The sequence below is a fragment of the Neopsephotus bourkii genome, unplaced genomic scaffold (assembly GCF_033783945.1).
Source record: "Neopsephotus bourkii isolate Nb327-2 ecotype Australia unplaced genomic scaffold, CSIRO-AGI_Nbou_v1 NB_1572, whole genome shotgun sequence".
Lineage (NCBI taxonomy): Eukaryota > Metazoa > Chordata > Aves > Psittaciformes > Psittacidae > Neopsephotus > Neopsephotus bourkii.
The window spans coordinates 1,235,885-1,253,123 of record NW_026902048.1 but is presented as its reverse complement, the minus strand read 5'-3'; the positions used below and the strand labels follow the sequence as shown (position 1 = coordinate 1,253,123).

The 17,239-nt window shown below is 42.0% G+C and overlaps 1 protein-coding gene across 2 annotated transcripts; it reads left to right on the top strand.

Moving 5' to 3' along the window:
- Positions 1-341: 341 nt before the first annotated feature.
- Positions 342-17,071, top strand: DIS3L (DIS3 like exosome 3'-5' exoribonuclease). 2 transcript variants are annotated; one of them, XM_061371169.1, is made up of 17 exons: positions 342-489; positions 3,210-3,363; positions 4,165-4,293; positions 4,917-5,052; positions 6,010-6,186; positions 6,516-6,594; positions 7,520-7,705; positions 8,663-8,826; positions 9,623-9,784; positions 10,457-10,704; positions 11,538-11,630; positions 12,682-13,215; positions 13,474-13,628; positions 13,736-13,911; positions 14,259-14,404; positions 15,837-16,011; positions 16,556-17,071. In XM_061371169.1, exons 1-17 carry the CDS (start codon positions 360-362, stop codon positions 16,865-16,867), a joined length of 3,156 nt encoding a protein of 1,051 aa, XP_061227153.1. In that variant the 5' UTR covers positions 342-359; the 3' UTR covers positions 16,868-17,071. The 2 variants fall into 2 exon arrangements, with proteins under 2 accessions (XP_061227153.1, XP_061227155.1); XM_061371171.1 differs by lacking the exons at positions 342-489; positions 3,210-3,363; positions 4,165-4,293; ... (1 more) ...; positions 6,010-6,186; positions 6,516-6,594 and adding an exon at positions 6,643-7,038.
- The last annotated feature ends 168 nt before the right edge of the window (positions 17,072-17,239 follow it).

Genomic DNA, 17,239 nt, shown 5'->3' with positions numbered 1-17,239 from the left:
CCCTTTAGGTCACGTCCCTCACGAACCGCCCCTCAGGCACCGCCCTTTAGGTCACGTCCCTCACGTACCGCCCCTCAGGCACCGCCCTTTAGGTCACGTCCCTCACGTACCGCCCCTCAGGCACCCGCCCTTTAGGTCACGTCCCTCACGTACCGCCCCTCAGGCACCGCCCCTTAAGTCCCGCCAATCAGATGCCGTCCCGGCATCCTCGCCCCACCCCTCCCCACTCTTACCCCTCCCGCTCTTTCCCTCCCCTCCACCGAGGCCCCACCTCCTACAGTTGCACCGCCCGCGCGCTCTGCGCATGCGCCCTGGGAGCGGCGGGCCTGTTTGCGGGACTTGTGCCTTCCGCCGCGGCGATGCTGCGTACGGAGAGGGTGCTGCAGCTGCGGGGCCAGCAGGGCCGCTCGGTGCGGGTCGTACGGGAGCACTACCTCCGCCCTGACGTGCCGTGCCGCAGCGCCCTGTGCCGTGCCGGCTGCCCGCGCGGTGAGGGGGTTGGCGGCCTGAGGCTGTGGGTGCTGGGTGGGATTGAGGGGAGAGGCAGCGGGGTATGGACTGGAGGACATGCGAGGCGAGCAGTGGGTGGGTTGCCACAGGGCTGTTGTGTCTCAGCTCATGTAGGCCAGAGCTGAGGCGGTGGGGTCCGTGCGGCCTTGCCAAGCGGGGTGCCGGGCGCGGAGTCCTGATGGGAACCGGCGGGACCGGGTGCAGGGGAACAGCGAGCGGTATGGGTGGTGAAGAAAAGAGAAATAAGGCCTGGAGGAAGGAGGGAGCGGGGCGCCGTGGCCGCTGATGGCCGGTTCCGAGCTGGGTCCGGACGGAACTGAGTAACATACAAAGCAGTGGAAAAGCTGAATGTGTCATATGGAGGATACAGCAACAGTCATTCGTGCAGAGCAGAGTCTGTCAGAGATAAGAGCCGCCTTTAGAAAAGGGAATTGAGAATTTATTTCCTATAGGATTTAGCTGTACACTGATTTACAAACAGTGATAAAGGCCTGGAGGATTGTTCAAGGGTTTTTTAAAGCTCCTTTAAAAGTTTCTTTAAGAGATAGTTTTAAAGTGCGTTGATTTGCAGGGTGATGGGTTATAGTGCTTCACGGTTATAAAAGGCTAAAGGATTATTCACATTTCACAGTTTGCTTTCTATAAAACATCTTTTAAAAGTGCATTGATTTCTGCAGGTTGGTGGTTTATAGCATGAATTAAGTTCTGCTAGTACTTGTTAAGTAATTACAATGAGGTCAAGCCATTAACCCGGGATGGTTGTAATTCTGCACCAGCTGTTTCTGTTAAGTAACTAACTAATTGCCTGTGCTGTATCTGCTCATCTCAGACATGGGAACACTGCCAGCCCCGATGGTCTCTAGATTTGTTGTTGTTATATGCTGTGGGGTATTAAGTGCGCCATAGATCATCATATGACCTTTGGTTGATATTGTCCAATAGCACAATTTAGGCAAATAACTAACACAGTATCCAGCCTATTTAAATAAAGGACATTATTTCCTTACCTGAAAGAAAAGGTTTACAATTTTACCTCTTCTTTTTTTCTGAGCTGTAATTGACATAGATGTTGTTACTTTTGGTTTAGGTGCCTTTTGCAGTTGAGGGTGGAAGGCAGTGTAGTATATCACTGCTGTCTAGGATGTCAGAACTAGTGCTAGCTACTGCTCCCTAATGTACTGTGTTTGGTTATGAATTCCTTAAGGATAAGTAACAGGCATATACCACCAAAAAAAGAGGCTTATCTCCCTTGCTCCCCTCTTCTGGACTTCAGTGTAATTTGTGTTCTAGATGAGTGTTGGAATGTGTCTCTTTGTAATAATTCCAGGTAAATAAATCTAGGTAACTGAGGTGAGGTAAACATTTGTTTTCATTGGAAGTGTTCACGGTCAAGTTGGACAGGGCTTGGAGCGACCTGATCCAGCCTAGTGGAAGGTGTCCCTGCTTGTTGCAGGGAGTTGGAACTGGATGAACTTAAAGGTCTGTTCCAATCCAAACTATCCCATGGCTCCGATTCATTCCTGGCCCTACATAGTGAGCTGAGCAAACTTATTTCATGCACTGGGAGAGACTGCCTACATAAATCACATCTACAGACACCTGTAATGGTATGCTATGCTTACTTAGAAGTTATTCTGATCTAGATATATAGGTTAGGCAAGGATAGCTTAATGTGGGTAGATTACATAAATCTTTAAGAGACATTTCACTTTTAGTGCTTTTCTGAATTATTAATAAATATTAGCTTTCTTGTGTGCATTTTGCTGTCATCTGTTATATGCCCTCAGGGTGAGATGGGGCCATGTTACTCTCTGGAGAATTGTGCCTGCTGGATTTACACTTCTAGTGATCACAGTTAATTATCCTATGTCACCTTCTAAGATGTGCATGAAAGTAACCTGACTCATCAAGATCCATATACTTGTATTATATATATAACTTGCCTGCACTAGGGTAAATTCAGTGTTTATAATACCATAAGGGATAAATAGACACTGAGAGAAAATTCGGTGGAGTTCCCCCCCTGCCCTAAAGTTTATTGAAGTATCTAAAGCAATTAAATTCATTAATTTGAAGTACATTTTAAGATGGCACCTGTGATGGCTTGAGTGTGGTATTTTGATGGTGTAGTCCTAAGGGATGGAGTCTCTTTAGAGAAAATTAGCAATGATAGTTAATCATTTACATTCAAGAACATCATCGTCTTGCAGTAGCGTTGCTTTTCTCCAGGTGTAGCCTTATCTGTGTTCTTTTATGTAAAGATGTAGAAAACCAGCCTGCTCTAAATGAATAGTGTTGAGTAGAGAGTGCTATGGAAGCAGTGTAACAGGTTAATCCTACACCCTTGAAAATTCCATGCAAAGATTTTCTGTGGCAGATCCTTAGTTTCTTTTTCCATGTGAAAGTAGGGAAAAAAAAAATGGACTGTTACGTACATTCTTTAAATGGATGTTTTTCATTCATTTGAATGAATTTGCACTAAATTTTAGCATAAGTGGGTGCAAAAGGGCTCTGTCACAAATTTCAGAGATTGCACTACAGAATTATGCCATAGTAGTCATAATTTTGTTCATCAGAAACAGATATGTATATACCATTGAGGGGGCATAACTCTGAATTTCCAGACATCTGAAACTATTTTTAAGAACCCTGTATTGCAACTGAATGTTTAAACCTTTGAACTCCAAATTGTGTTTTAGATGGCAAGTTGTTATCGGATGATGTTACACATTATGTCGTCCCTGACTGCAAGGTGGTTCAGGATTACCTTGAGATTCTTGAGTTTCCGGAGCTGAAGGGTATCATCTTTATGCAAACAGCGTGTCAAGCTTTGCAACATCAAAAAGGACGCAGGTACTTGCCCTATAATAACTTATTTCTAAGTTAGATTGAAGAAACCAAAATAGTAAAATGTATACATAAGCACAGTAACCCGAAGTCAGCAAATATACTTAAAAACAAATTAATTTGGTTTTAAGTCTTTCAAAGGCCTTCATATGATTTCACAGAAGGGAAAGAACTCTGATCCTGTGTGGTCCATGGACATCGATGCCTGTTGCAGTTTTCACCTGACAGGAGCGATGTTAAACCTGTAGCTTTGTTAACTAATCAGTTGGCTTTTGACAAGAATTAAGGAGACTTTGCCGTAATGATCAAGTATCATGTGCCACAACTAGATTAAGGACATGGTTTTCATTTGCTGTATTAAAGACTGAGCACTTGTATTTGAGGAGCAATTAATACCATTATATGGTACTTAGCTTACCAGACATTAACCTATGTGTTGCTGTAGCATGAGAGTATATGAGAGTATAATTTGCCATCAAGGCTTTCCTGTATTCTAAAGCACAGACACATCTGAAGAAACAGCTCTTGTCCCAGAAGTGGCAAAGTAAGTTCCTGAATACTTATGATGTTTTGTGGGGCTCACTGGAAAACAAGCATGTTTAAAAATAACTATAATAGAAGCAAGAAAAGCTTGCTTACGAATTATGCTTTGGATTTTGTCAGCAATGGTGTAATCTAATGAATGCATTTCTGGGTGCATGGGAGTACTTTTCGTTGAGTTTTTCAGCTGTATTTTCCTCTGGAGTTAAAGTAGTATTATCAAAAGAAAGCATAAGATTGTAGTTATTTATCTTTTTCTTATTCCAGGCAGTACAACAAGCTACGAACTCTAGCAAAGGATGCCCGTCACGACTGTGCCGTGTTTGCTAATGAATTCCATCAGCATTGTTATTTGCCAAGAGAGAAGGGAGAATCCATGGAGAAATGGCAGACCAGGTTTGGTTTATGCAGTACTATGCTGGACAACATCCTGGCATTGTATTTAGGAATGTTATGGTGCATTTGGTGCATAAGAGTTCATACTCTTCCTCTGCTTAGCTCTGGAAGAGTGGAAGTCTAGATTTTGCTTTTGTGATTAAGGAAGTGTCAATATTATTTGTAAGGAAAACAGACACAAGTGTACTAACTAAATGGAGTAGTGCTAAAAAAGCTGGATCATTTTAAAGTTCCACAGCCATTTTGAAGAATGCTTTAACACAATGAGTAGGACACGTATCTTATTGTGCTGCTAGATGTATTGTTTGAGAGCCTGCAAGCACCATAACATTGAAGTCTTGACAGCTCCAGCTTGCTTTTTGCAGACTTCTACTCAGAGGAACAATATGTCACGTTGCAGCAAGCGCAGGAGTGGATGTATTTGGAAGGAAATATTCCTCTGTTCTTTTAGTGCTTAATGTATGGCACAGATTTTTTGCAGATAGAAAGTTCATGTAGCTTGGTGTGTATCTCTCAAATGTGTGCATCTTGACCCAAAATCTCCTTTATACAAAGCTGGCAAATGCCTTGCAAGTAACAAATGGGATATGGCAGAAATCTTATTTCAAACTTTGCTTTTCTAGGAGTATTTACAATGCAGCGGTCTGGTACTATAATCACTGCTCAGGTCAGATGCCAATCGTTATGGTAACAGAAGATGAAGATGCTATCAGGCAGTATGGAAATGAAACGGAAGGAGTATTTGTGATTTCCTTCAAGGTAACATGCTAGAAAAACAGAGGAAGGTTTCTTTTATGTTGCATCAAAATGATGAATTGAGTACATTAAAGCCTAACATAGTGCAAATCGCTTCAGAGTTTACATTTAAGAAAACTGTGATGCTAACTCATGTCTTCATTTGTCAAAAAAAGGCTAAGATGTCAGTCATGGGAACATCATTGCAGTGAGCAAACTAGGGAACTGGAAAACAAAACAGCAGCTCCAAAGGTAGAGACCATCTTTCCTAGTAACTTTGCTCATGGTTTTCCTTATTTTTAAAGAATTTGACACAGATGAACAATGCTTAGTGGCATCAGCCATGTGCAGTCATAGCCTTAATATCCATCAGCATTATTCTGCCAGTTTCCTTTAGCCTTGACTACTAAGGATACAGTGATGCATGAGAAGGTAATTCATTCCCCAGTTAGTTGCTGATCTCTGATACTGCATTATTCAGTGGGATATGTGGATGAAATGTTCATGTGTAGCTGTGAAAGAATGTTGAGTAAAAGCTAGGACCAAACAGGTTTACCTTAAAGCTATATAAAAATGATGATGCTGGTATTTTAATTGGTACAAGGCAGTGGGAAGTGGCCCAAATGTGGCATTGTACAAGAAGTGTAAAAATAATGATGAGTTGCCAGTTTAATTCTTCTGCTGTGGCACTTAATGAGAAGTATATAGCTTGGATGGGGTATGTAGGTAGTAAACTTTTGTGTATCTCTGGTCTAGGTTGCCACCTTAACAGTCACACCTCTTTTGTTGTATTTAATGAATGAGTTAAGCTGAATCTGGGATAAATCTGGGGTGTTTAGAGCAGACACTTCATTACCATTTGGAAGTGGTATTTCAGTGTAGCATGAGATAGCTCTTATTCATTATGGGCTTTCCAGATGTGTGATTAAAAGAGCAGAGACTTATAAATACTTTGATGTTTGTTCATATATGTGCATACAGAATTACTTGGATAACTTTTGGCCTGACTTAAAGGCTGCCTGTGAACTCTTTGACTCTATACTTCAAGCTCGGCATGAACGGGAGATTGAAAGCCAAGAAAACAATGGAAAAGAATATCCTGAGCACTTACCTCTGGAAGTATTGGAGGCTGGGATCAAATCTGGAAGATACATACAGGTAATTTGCTATATAGAGAGCATACACAGCACAACGCAGTCTTGCGCTTGGTCCCTTTAGTTGCCTGAATTAAACTGATTAGATAAAGAAACGTTGCTATAGAGGGAAGGGGAAAGAAAACAAGAATGCCCCACTCTTCTCCATAAGTGAGGACTTAGTTCTGCATCATTTATTCTCCCCTATAGAGAGAACAGTTGTGTTGAGAATAACCTACGTATCAATAAAGCCTGCCAGTTTGTGAAAACAATTGTAACACTAAAGATTTTGTACTTTAAGGGTGGTTATTTAGAGGTGTAACACTTTCACTTTTATCTGTTACTTTCTTTCAGGGTGCACTGAGTGTCAATAAGCACAGAGCTCAGCTGGAAGCTTTTGTTCGACTTCAGGGATTTAGCAGCAAAGAAACAGGTGAAAAGACAACGAGTGGGTTTACTCAGTGCCTTTTTGACACTGTCTGGGATGCTTGCATGATGCCATGGAGCCATCTGTATGTAGCTATTCACTTACTGAGGAAGATGAAAGCTAAGATACTGCAATGCTCAGTTTATTCATGGGCCAGAAAGGAGGGGAAGATGAATGCAGAGGGTGAACCTCAGGAGAAAACAATACCTTTTATGTCCTCTTTCCTCCATGTTTTGGCTCTTGTCCTACTGACAGGTTTCTTAGACCTTTTCTGAAGCTGAATGCTGTTGCAAATTGTTATCCCTGTGCTTTGCTCCTGCTTCAGATGACCGCTTGTTTGACTGAAATAAATGCCTGTATAGATGGTGGCAGGATTAGAAGCTGGTTATTGTGAGCATAATAGGAACAATACCTTTTGGATTGGATTGGAACACCAATAGTGTCTTTCTGGTATGAGCTGGTAATAAATACCTTGGAGGAACAGCCCATTATCCTTGCACAAATCTCTTGTCCCACTTTGAAATGTTCCTGTGACAGACCCTGCAGGCAAACAAGTGTTCAATATACTAATCATTTGTTTAAATCCTGTTTTATTCTGGACCCTGCCCAGAATCCCGTGGCAGGGATTTCCACAGTGTAACTGTGTGTGGTGTTTCTAAACTGCTGCCTAAGAACAGTGAACTCATCCCAACCAATGCGTCTTTTTAGCCAGAAGTGCACTTACAGAATTGCTTAATATCGCCTTATTAAAGAGGACAAAGTTGTAGTTTGAATTGCAATATTAATTACTTGCCAGTAGTCCTTTATGGAAGAAATTGTATTGCAAATGTCTTTTTCTCTTCGTTCAGCACAATGCTGCCAAGAGTGAAGGGATTTGATTATTTTGTTTTTTAGAAGCTTACAGTTCTATTTCTTTTTATTTTAAATTTAGAAATTCAAAGTGACATCCTTATTTATGGGGCCAAAGCTCGAAATCGTGCAATCCATGGTGACGTGGTGGCTGTTGAGTTACTGCCTCCGCATGAGTGGAAAGGAAGGACTGTTGCCCTCTGTGAAAATGAGACTGAGGATAAAGCACCATTGGACACCACGGGTGACCCTATGCCCACAGGTAAAGGTTTTGTTAAGATGATCTCACTTCTTTGCTCTGAGCTGTGCTGTGCTCTTCGTTAGAGAGTCCCTTCCCTCCATTTCTGTCACTATCACATATTTTGCACCATAGTAAATTTGAAGTGATTATCCTAAATTAAAGCATTCTAATGTATCCCAACAAGAAGGCCATGAGATTGTTTCTATGTGTGAACCCCTTTCATTTCATTCTCAGAAATAGCCCAATTACTGCAGTTACCTTCCTAAAATACTGAGTTAGGAGCACTTTGCTACCCAAGCCCATGCTGTCACTCTTCACAGCTCTGAGAGATGAACTGCAGTTCTAATAGAGACCAGTTCACCAGCCTGTGCACTGAAGTTCTCCACTATCACTGTTGATTAGACAGAAAGATAACTGCATCCTTTTAATCCCTTGATGATAAGTAACATTTAAGATGAAAAAGATTTTTGTAAGGTAAGAAGTATCCAGCTCCCATTGCAGTGTGACCTGCCTGTGTACCATGGAAACTCAGAGTCCTACTTGAAAATACTACTCTGTATGTAATACTACGGTTTAAAAGTTTGCTGAGGTCAGAGTTAAAAGTGTTAAGAGGTTAAATCTCTTCCTGCAAGAGAATGCCTGATTTTGATCCTTTCAATTTCCTTTTTTACTGGAATTTGCCCCATCTCAGTAGGAGCGGGAATCTCTCTGCATAATTGATGTGCTGTGTCAATTGCAATCTATACAATGAGTTAGTCTCTACATAAACAAAAAAGCTCATTAAAATCTGGCTGTGCCAGTGATAATTTATAACAAGCTTGTATTATCTGCATGCCAAATGTTATTAGCAATTGTAATACAGATCTGTGGACACATTAGTTAGTACTGCGAAGCATTGACTCTTTACCTCCCACATTTTTGCTCTCATGTTCCTGTCTAACTCATTAATGTACAGCCAAAAATGTTCCTTCTTAAAAGGTAAAGTCGTTGGAATCATCCAAAGGAACTGGAGGGATTATGTGGTCACTTTCCCCTCTAGAGAAGAGAGCCAGCCCCAGGGCAGAAATGCTCAGAAGGTCCTTGTTACACCTTGGGACTACAGAATTCCCAAAATCCGGATCAGTACCCAGCAAGCTGAAGCACTCCAGGTAATTTGACAGAAGTGTTTTGTTATTCCGTGTTCCTACAGAATTGTGTGGGTGTTACATGCTGTAATGATGTTCCCCTTGGCAAAAACATGGGTACAAATATGAATAAAAGGAAGTCTGGGAGACTGGTTCAGCTCCTGCCTCAAAGGAATGTGTTCACTTCCTGTCAAAACCACATCAGCTTCAGGTAACAAAGCTTATTTGAGCTCTGAATTTGGGCTATAGCCCAGCTACTGAGCATTTATGTACTGTTTGTTTTGGGTTTTTTCTGAGAAATTAAAGGTCATATCAGGGGTATAAATTGCAGTAGCCCTTGTGGCTTTATTGCATCTATGACATATATATAACTTTGGTGAAAACAAGGGGAGCTTTTCAGCAAATTGGTAATGGATTATGGGCACTCGTCTGCCATTGCTGTAGAGAGGAGAAATGTGGGCTTATTAATTCCTGGCTGCTTTTACTCTATAACATTAAGTACTTCTTCGCAGGCAAGAAGTAATTGCATACAGAATTGCAGAATGTGTCTCTTCTGGTATAAGAATAATTGTTAATTTTTATAATTTAAGATGGAGATTCTCCATATAATGACCCCAGGTGGGTCTTTATACTCCTCCAAGTGGGATCAGGAAAGAAATGTAATTCTCAGTATATGTTTGCCTCTCACTGTGGGTTCCTCTTTCCTATCAAGTTGGCAGGGTTGCTAGTCTTGGATGGCTTTGTGTGCCCCTGGAGGGGTGTTTGTATTGGTTGCCTGTCAGCAGCAGGTTGCTGCTCTAACAGAATTGTCTTGTGGCAGGACTATAGAGTTGTTGTGCGTATTGATTCTTGGGAGTCAACGTCTCTGTATCCAAATGGACACTTTGTGAGAGTTCTAGGAAGAATTGGAGATCTGGAGGGGGAAATCGCAGCTATTCTGGTGGAGAACAGCATCTGTGTTGCTCCTTTCTCAGAAATCCAGGTTGGTTTTTGGATTAGATACCTTCTTTTTCTGATGATTTTCAGGGGACCCTCTCACAGCGGGGTCTCTTGGTTTGCCAAAAGGTTTCTGAAAGCTAAAAACCAATTGGAGATGATTTTTCTGGAATTGCTTTTGGATCAGTGGTTCTATAGATACTATAAATTGTCTAGTCAGGAGAGGGATTTTAAGATAATCTGTTTGCTATGAGAGGATTACAAACTCCTAATTCAGTTTTGAGGTAGACTTTTGGGTTATTGCTGCCTTTAATATGTGTTCATGGTATTGATCCTAAAGACCTGCTCCTACTAAAATCATTGTTTTAAATCCTTTTTGTCTTCAGGGGATGAAGCAGCTCTCATAGATAACTGCTTTGATACCTACAATTAATTGAAAGAAAGAGAATGTAATAAACCATATGCAGTGGTGATGTTTGCCAGAGCTGCAATATCAGCACAGTAATATCAGTTGTTCATAAAACATGTACATTCTTTTCAGTTCTGTTTCATACTTTCCATGTAATAGACTTACCTGGAAAATGCAAGGGAAGAATTTGAAGCAGTACACAAAACAATTCCTGGTGTAGAAAAGGGAAGGCTAATTAAATCTATTTTCTTGGCTTTCTTTTGTAGAAAAGGATATAAATGTATGTTCATCAATAATGTTTTTGTGCAGATGAGTGAAATGCCCGTGAGCTCTTCAAAGAATCCATGGAAAGTGAGTCCAGAGGAGGAAAAACAACGGCTTGACTTGAGAGCTACACACTTGATATTCAGCATTGATCCAAAAGGCTGTGAGGATGTGGATGATACTCTCTCTGTTAGAACTCTGCCTAATGGGAATCTGGAGTTAGGTGTCCACATTGCAGATGTGACCCACTTTGTGACAGCAAATTCTTACACTGATGTTGAGGCCAGAGCAAGGTAACTTACTTTCTAAAACAGACAATTTATGGAGCTTAGAACATTGTAACGCTGCATTAAGGGAATACTGAGAAACAGTGGGAGGAAGGAGACATTCTTTCTTCTTTGTGTCATGGAAACAGCTTATGAAAACTACTGTGTAACTAATGGTGTTCTGCTTTTATTTGGGTGAAATGGGCCTGCTGGGGAAAAAACTGCTTCTGACCCACTGCTTCACCCTTTTAGGATGAAATTGCTCTTTTCCACAGAGCTAGGATTTATCTTTCCCTACTCACTGCTGTTTGCTTTACAGTCTCCTTTAACATTTGTGATTTGAAGGATTTACAAACCACTTGTTTGCATTCCGAAGGGGACAAATCTTCACATAGAACACCCACAAAATGGAACTATTACATGAGTTTAATTCCAGAGTTATTTGGCAGGTTTATATTTTAATATCTGAACTTGTGCTTTAAAATGCCAAATATTCCATTCTTTCTGGTTTCTTTTATTGCCACTGTTTGGAACTTAAACTGCTGAATTACTTCATGAAATATACTTTGTAGCTGCAAAGCAATGTAAACTAACCTCTCCTTAGCTAAGCCTATTTTGTACAGCCCTAATTCTGGCCCTAATGGCAGCTTGAAGATACTGAGGAAGGCAAATTTAGGCTTGTACTATACAAATAGTTATTTAAATACTTTGATATTGCATGTCTCTGTGTTCAGTAATAACCTTTAAAATCATGCTGTGTGTTTTGTTTTGCTGAAGCTATGCTTGTACCAAAAAGTGCTTGGGAGATGCACACCATTGAGTCCTCATGAGAAGAACAGTAAATGTGTTTTATTCCTCAGGGCAACAACTTACTATTTAGCGGATCGTCGCTACGACATGCTGCCCTCTGTCTTGAGCGCTGACATCTGCTCTCTGCTCAGTGGAGTTGATAGGTAAGATTTTGCAGTGTTTCTGAGGAAGGAGATCTTTACCAGTAATTTAATTGCTGCTGCCAGTCTGTTCATCAGCTGGTTGAATGTTCTTGCATTGCTATTGAATCCTCACCTGAAAGAACAGTGTACATTTCAAACTGCCTTTCAGTTCTACCGCAGTGAAATAGGGTCAGTGCTTTGTAATACGTTGCCCTGCCAAAAGGTGCGCTTGCAGAATTCTGAAGCAAAAGCAAGGTTTCCTACCTCTGTCAGCCCTGTGGAGGCTTCCAGAGAGCACCAGGAATGTGCACTTTTTGTCATGTATACTTTTGTTTTCAGTGGGAGTTAACAATAGATGTTAAATGTCCAACTGTAATTCCAGGATCACTTTTATAGGGCTTAACTGAGTACTGCTGGTAACACAGGGAGAGTGAGGGCGGTTCTTCCCCAGCTCTGCCCCAGGGACAGAAGCCTATGCCTTCAGCAATTTGCTTTGCATTTAAAGAGCAATGTAGAAGTGAAGGCATTTCTGTTCTTCAGTTGTTTTTTCACATGGGTTTCAGCCTGGTGTGCATGCACCCATGTGTATGATCATGTCTGTTACTATTGTCCTGTACCTCAAACATCCCATTATCCCCTTTTATTACAATTTATAGAGAGTTAGCTGGCATGAGGATATGTAGGGTGCAGATATATTCATTGTGGGTGCATCTAATTAATAAACTACACATTAATAAACATAACTAGTGTAGCATAGCTGTGCTTTAGAATAGATGTGGCCTCTTAGGGATACTCTGCCTCAACAAAAGGGTGAAAACACTGCTACAGTCTGTCCTGTAGTGGTCCTCACTTATTAAGTTGTGATACATGAGACTGACAGGCAAGTGCATTAATTAGCAGCATTGCTGAGAACTGCTTTGTGTGGTGAAGAGAAAGATGTTTCCAGTAAAAAAACAATCAAATTGAAAACCAACCAGAATGAAACTTGTAAATGTGTAACAGTTGGATGTGCTTGAAAAGCCTGTTTAAGTGAACCAGCACTACTTAACAGCATTGTGATCTCTTCTCTAAGGTACGCTGTGAGCGTCATGTGGGAACTAGAGAAACAATCATACGAAATACTGAGTGTCTGCTACAACAAAACCATCATCCAATCTGCATACAAGCTCACTTATGAAACAGCACAGGGGTTACTGGATGGAGACACAAGCGTGGTTGGTGATATCCTGGAACTGAAAGACTTGGATGAAAGAATGAGGCAGAAGAAGCTGGCTGAGCTGGTTTGGGCAGTATCAAAACTCACGGATATAGCACGGCATGTTAGAGCCAAGCGGGACAGCTGCGGTGCTCTGGAGCTGGAAGGGGTGGAAATCCGAGTGCAGCTGGATGATAAACACAACATCCACGATCTGATCCCAAAGCAGCCCCTGGAGGTGCACGAGACTGTAGCTGAATGTATGATTCTTGCCAACCACTGGGTGGCAAAAAAGATTTCCAAGCATTTTCCTCAGCAAGCTTTGCTGCGGCAGCACCCTCCACCACGGCAGGAATTCTTCACTGAGCTCCGAGAGTGTGCCAGTGCCAAAGGCTTTGCAATGGACACACGGTATCTTATTACTTAAGTGCTTTAATTAAAGTTAAGCAATGAAGTATTTGGCTATGTTATGTCACAAACCACTGCAGTTCTGAGTACCAATGTTACAGACTCTGTGTAGCAATTCTTAAACCCAGTTTTGCCAATACTATCCTGTGAGCGGGAGATGATGTCCTAAACAAGGGCTGATTTTTAGCAGCTGTTTTTAACTATAAGCCATTATAAGCAGGGACAGCATAATTTTCTCCAGAATTAACACTTTTTTGACAGGTCTAACAAAGCACTGGCTGAGTCCCTGGATAAAGCAAATGACCCATTGGATCCCATTGTAAATCAACTGCTGCGCTCGATGGCCACTCATGCCATGTCCAATGCATTGTACTTCTCAACTGGCTCATGCTCCGAGGAGGAGTTTCATCATTATGGTATCTAGTCACCTTATGTTTTGATGCTACTCCTGTTCTGATTTCTGAACTGTTGGGGGGAGGCAGAGGATTGCTTTGCTTATCACTGCTCCCTCTTTTATCCACAGGACTTGCCCTAGAGAAGTACACTCATTTTACTTCTCCAATTAGAAGATATGCTGATATTATTGTCCACAGACTCCTAATGGCAGCAACTCTGAAGGAAAAGAAAGATGTTAAGGATAACTTATTCAGTAATAAGGATCTCGAGGAATTGTGCAAACACATTAACAACAGAAACAGGGTAAGGTGGTCACTGTATGCATCTCAGTGTGTGTTCCTACACCACCCAAAGGAATGGATACTGATCCTGACTACAAAATTTAGGTACTACAACAGTTATCACTTCATTTTTATTTGTAATGCTGTGGGGCTTTCTTACTTAAATGCTGGTTTTTCTCCTGAGAGTGGTAGTAAAAATGACTTCATATGTCACTTGTACTACATGTAGGATTTTCTTTTAGATGTTATTTTTCTAAAGGTGGGTAAGGGAGAAAGTAAGGGGGAAAAGAAACTATGGAAATGAAAGCCAGTTGAAATACTGATGTAGGTTGTTTTGTCTTCTCTCTTTGGGGGGCTGTGTGCTTGCAGGCAGCCCAGCGTGCTCAGAAGCAGTCTACTGAACTCTTCCAGTGCATGTACTTCAAAGACAAAACCCCAGAAACAGACGAGCGCTGCGTAGCAGATGGTGTTATCTACTCCATACGAACAAATGGAGTGCTTGTTTTTGTGCCGAGGTGAGTCTGAAAACAAGATGTGTTACTGGAATGCTGCGAGGACACCTCTGGCCCTTGAGAAAGGAAATGTTCATAGCCTGGCCTGGTGGTGACTGATGTCTGTGTTTTCGATTTCTGTTGTAAAGAGTTAGCAGTGCTTTGACTCTGGGAAGGAGTTCCTATGAGGAAATAAGTCTATGCTTTGTGTGGTTACTTCAAAACATGAGAAGAACGTTTTTTGCCCAAGCAGAACAATGACTGGAGCATTTCCCCCCTCCCTTTTCATTTTCTTTTTAACAATAGAAAGTGATTTCCCAAACCACAAAGCTGTGCATTCCTCAGTGCTCTTTTTCTTAACAGCAGACTATACTCTGTGCAGGCTGGGAGCACCTTTCAAGCAGTTACTCATAGTAGGCAGCACAAAGCATAGAAGAAGTGTTTAAATGAAGCTGTTTATGGTAGTTAGGCTTTATGAGCGCCTACATCATGCTGCTGATTTATGCTGGTAGAATACATCTCTTTGCAGGAAGCTAACATTACAGCTCATTTTCTGAGCTTTTAAATCTGTATTTTAAAGTACAGTAAATGTGTTCTGCATATGTTACAAATTGACTAGTGAATGGTGTAAGAAGGCAAGTCACGACAGGACTAGAGAGTGCTGCCTTCTGTAGGACTTGGCCAGATCTCCAAGCTGTGGAGGAAGAGAAAGCCCCTTCCTTTCCCTTGCTGGCTGTGGACATTTTGGGTTACTTAATGATCTTTGTGCAGTTCTGGTAGCAACACTGTCTGCTTGACTAGCTCACAAGTATGTCAAATGTAGGCATAAGAATGCTACTTACTAAGAAATAAACAAAACCCAAACAGCATTCTACAAGGATGATAAAGCAAACTGCTACAGGAGTACCTTGAACTTGCATAAATACAGCTAGGGGCTGGCTTGATCCTGGCCACAGACTGAGCTTGGATATATACCAGCTCAATGCAGGCATCTGGGCTCCAGATGGCTTGGCGTGGATGCAAGGCTGGAGAGCCAGAACCTACCCAAGTAAGGCAGGCTTCCTTACAGAGAACCCATTGCAAGTATCTGCTGCTCTTAAGTAACATGTTTCAAATAGAGAATTGTTACCTGACTGTGCTGCCTGGAACAACCTGTAATGCTGCTACCCTTCCATCATTGGGCCATTTTGGTCTCCCCCAACACGTAAGAGAATGGATCACCCTGTATCTTACTTTCTGTTTCTTTCAAATCGTATCAGTCACCATCTTTGGGCTGTTCTCATATACTCTAGAGGTTTATTTGACAATGCACACCAGTGTCTCTGAAGCAAGGTTATCAGGTTACACTGACTGCCCCTTTATGTGGCTTCTACATAATCATCTTTGCTAGCTTCAAAATTAAGAGAACTGATGTGAAAATGGTTAGCAAAGCCTCTGCTCATCTGCTCTTTCATAGATATGGAATCAAAGCTGCAGCATATATGAAAAACAAAGAAGGTTTAGTTATCTCTTGTCAGGGTGATGGGAGCTGTGAGTGGAAGCCTGGATCACTGCAGCGCTTTCAGAACAAAATTACTTCCACCACAACTACTGGGGACTCGGTTACATTAAGCCTTTTTGATCATATTACGGTATGTAGAATCACAGAACAGTTTGTGCTGGAAAGGACCTTAAACTTCCAACCCCTGCCACAGGCAGGGACACCTTGCACTAGAGCAGGTTGCTCCAAGCCCCTGCGTCCAACCTGGCCTTGAACACTGCCAGGGATGGGGCAGCCACAGCTTCTCTGGGCACCCTGTGCCAGCATCTCAGCACCCTCACAGGGAAGAGCTTCTGCCTGAGAGCTCAGCTCAGTCTCCCCTCTGGCAGGTTAAAGCCATTCCCCTTGGCCTGTTCCTACAGACCCTTATCCCAAGCCCCTCTCCAGGTTTCCAGCACTCCAGCACTGGAGCTGCTCTAAGGTCTCCCCTTCAGGAGCCTTCTCTTCTCCAGGCTGACCCAGCCCAGCTCTCTCAGCCTGGCTCCAGGGCAGAGCTGCTCCAGCCCTTGCAGCATCTCCATGGCCTCCTCACCAGCTTCATATCCCTCGTTTTGGGGAGCCAACACAATTTAATCAGAAGAAAGCAAGAGGAAACAGCACTATCAGAAATAAAGTATTTTTCTCTTGTTTTTAAGGTGAAGATGCTGGTGCAGACCTCCCGCTGCCATGCTGACACCATCAAGCTTGAAATAATCAAGAATGCACCGCACCAGACCGCAGATATGGAGATTTCCCAGAGGAATTGTCAGAGGGTGAAATGTGACTTGGTGAAAGCAGTCAGTCAGTCAGCAGAAGCTGCCCAGCATGCCCAGGAGAAAACAAGAGTTGAAGTAATTGATGAAGACTTTGAGAAGTACTGCCAGACCAAGGGAGCCAGCTTATACCAACTGCTGGAGGAGATAAGGGATTTGGCACTACTTGATGTCTCAGCTGATGTCAGAACTTGAACTATAACCCGGCATGGTGATGTTCTGCTCCTGCCCACTCTGTATTGCTGTCGGGGTTTTTAAAAGCACTCTATTTAAGTATTCAAGAATCCTTGTAATAAGAAACTAAATATCTATTTTAAAGGAGAGTTATTTTTGTGTTTATGATCATGTATGACTTTGCACAAGATTTTATATATGATAAAACTCATCTTCCAGCCTAAAGCCAGTGTTGCAAGTTCTTTTAACTATCATGCTAAGTTACTTTCCCATGTTCTTCCTCCTATTGGCTCTATTCCAGCAATTTAACTCATAGCTACAAGAATTTAAAGGCAAGCTCCTTCACATTAACATAGAATTATTGAAATCCCCCATATGCACATCTGGCATAAA